This window comes from Neopelma chrysocephalum, unplaced genomic scaffold (assembly GCF_003984885.1).
Source record: "Neopelma chrysocephalum unplaced genomic scaffold, ASM398488v2 Primary Assembly neopelma1_90135, whole genome shotgun sequence".
NCBI classification, from domain to species: domain Eukaryota; kingdom Metazoa; phylum Chordata; class Aves; order Passeriformes; family Pipridae; genus Neopelma; species Neopelma chrysocephalum.
In genome coordinates, this window is record NW_020918999.1 from 707 (window position 1) to 1563 (window position 857).

Below are 857 nucleotides of genomic sequence, written 5' to 3' on the forward strand. Positions count from 1 at the left end.
GGGGGGGTCCCAGGGGTCGGGGGGAATCACGGGGGGTCCCAAGGGTCCGGGGGTCCTGGGGCTTGGGGGGGTAATGCAGGGTCACGGGGGGGTCACAAGGCTCAGGGGGTCACAAGGGGTTGGGGGGGAATTTAGGGAGTTCCGAGGGGGTCCCGGGGGTGTGCCAGGGGTCGGGGGGGGTCCCAGGGGTGTCCCTGGGTAAGGGGGGGGTGTCTCACCGATGAGGCGGGGCCGGGGCAGGTTGAGCCCCTCCATCAGCGTCACGAACTCGTCGGGGCTCAGCGTCAGGCGGGGGTTGAGCCGCCGCTCCTCCCCCACCGTGGACATCGTGTGGCCTTTGGGGGGGGGGGAAAGGATGGAGGGGAGGGGGGGTCAGGACCCCCCAGACCCACAAGTGACCCCCCAGTGCCCCCCACCCACACCACGAGCCTTTGAAGACCCTCCCCCACCCTTCCAGCGCCCCCCCCAGGGCCTCAAAGACCCCCCCAAATCCCCCCAAACCACCCCCCAGCCCACAAAACACCCCCCAAAGTGTTCCCCAGTCCCTTAAAGACCCCCCCAAAACACCCCCAAACCCCCCAACCTGCCCCCCAAATACCCCCCCAAACTGCCCCCCAGTGCTCCCAACCCCTTAAAGACCCTCCCAACACCCCCAGCAGCCCCCAAACGCCCCCTCAGCCCCCCCGGTGCCCCCACCCCTGTAGTCGTGGCCGGGGTAGATGCGGCAGCTCTCGGGGAGGGTGAAGATCCTCTCGTGCACCGAGCGGTGCAGGGTGCGGGGGCAGCCTGCGGGGGGCGCCAGGGAGCGGGGGGGGGCAACTGTCACCATGGCAACGGGGCAGGGGCATCACCCCCCC

General features: G+C 70.4%; 1 protein-coding gene across 3 annotated transcripts in view; it reads right to left on the bottom strand.

Moving 5' to 3' along the window:
* Positions 1-857, bottom strand: part of ETHE1 (ETHE1, persulfide dioxygenase) — a 2817-nt gene that overhangs the window by 345 nt on the left and 1615 nt on the right. For 2 of the 3 annotated variants that reach the window (XR_003538008.1, XM_027707148.1), the window contains exons 5-6: positions 697-786; positions 219-335 (exon numbers count right to left, since the gene is read on the bottom strand). Coding sequence is in view for 1 of the 3 variants with exons in the window: in XM_027707148.1 (XP_027562949.1) it covers positions 219-335; positions 697-786 (207 nt within the window). In the remaining 2 variants the exon portion in view is untranslated. Of the gene's footprint in view, positions 1-218; positions 336-696; positions 820-857 lie in introns of all 3 variants that reach the window. The other variant, XR_003538007.1, reaches the window with a different exon arrangement.